General features: G+C 32.0%; 1 protein-coding gene across 1 annotated transcript in view; it reads right to left on the bottom strand.

Annotated features, from left to right (window-relative positions):
• The window catches only part of DDX4 (DEAD (Asp-Glu-Ala-Asp) box polypeptide 4), a 95,963-nt gene that overhangs the window by 19,286 nt on the left and 75,549 nt on the right, over window positions 1-1,128 (bottom strand). Inside the window, exons 7-8 of the mRNA XM_012655269.1 lie at window positions 1,006-1,086; window positions 434-487 (exon numbers count right to left, since the gene is read on the bottom strand). Coding sequence (XP_012510723.1) covers window positions 434-487; window positions 1,006-1,086 — 135 coding nt within the window. The remainder of the gene's footprint in view (window positions 1-433; window positions 488-1,005; window positions 1,087-1,128) is intronic.

Genomic DNA, 1,128 nt, shown 5'->3' with positions numbered 1-1,128 from the left:
AAAATTTCAAAGTAAAATATATATATTTTACTTAGACCAAATCAAATAACTATCCCATAAGAAAAAGCATATTGTTTTAGTATTTGTACATAAATCTCAATCTTTAACTTCTGTACAGTATCCCATTTATGGTTATATTGTTTAATAAAGTTATAAATTGATGAATTTTAGGTGATTTTTGGTTTTTACTTATTATAAATGAAGCTTCACTGAACATCCCTGTACATTTGCAAATATATAGACAGTATGTAATTCCTGTAATAAAATTGCTGGATCGGAGAAGGAAAAAACCTGGCAAGTAAAAAGGAACTCTCTGAAGCAGGGTGTGCAAATGTATACTCTTCACTGTGTATAAAAGCAGTAACAGTAAACTTTAAAAATTAAATTTGGAATACAGTAATTTTAACTTCTTATAGATGAACCAAAAAAAAACCCTTACCTCGTCCACTTCCACTGCCACTTCGCCTTTGAGAAGTGTCACCATTACCTGTAAGGCATCGTTTTGCAGAATATTTAGAGAAAACACAGCTCCTCCTTGAGCACATAAACGACATGGCTATTTCTACTCGATATAGAGTAATTACTTAGGAATCCTAGTCCCTTAACCCATCCATCTCAATTCTAGATTTAATTTAAACCTTAACCTCATTTGAACATTTCAGTAATTGTGTGTTTTTTTCCCTTCATTTTTATCTCAAATCACACTAATCATTTTCCCCTAGCACAGATCCCTTCTCTGAAACCAATGCAAGCTCCATTTTCCTTCCTCCAGTTAAAAGAATAATTTACACCTCAAATTAATTGGTAGATAACATAGAAATAATTCACAGTGCACAAATTTTATAAAGGAGGCAAAACTGTGCATGTATTTTTACCTACAGATCTAAAAGCAGAGAAAATCATAAGCCAACCTAGTGTGCTTAAAACATATATATTAGGTTTACTAATCTAGCACTAAAAACAAGTATGAGTGATTAATATTCAGTAATAACTTTTATTTCTCACCTGTGCCACTGAATGCTGGTCTTCTAGAACCGAAAAGGCCGCTAGTGCGCTGCATACCCTCATCTTGGTCGAATTCATTATCTTGATTTGAAGAAAGTAAAATTAGATGTTACTTTTAAAAAA

This window comes from Propithecus coquereli, unplaced genomic scaffold (genome assembly GCF_000956105.1).
Source record: "Propithecus coquereli isolate 6110/MARCELLA unplaced genomic scaffold, Pcoq_1.0 Scaffold47, whole genome shotgun sequence".
NCBI lineage: Eukaryota > Metazoa > Chordata > Mammalia > Primates > Indriidae > Propithecus > Propithecus coquereli.
Note: the sequence above shows the minus strand (reverse complement) of the source record. Positions and strands in the feature narration are given on the sequence as shown.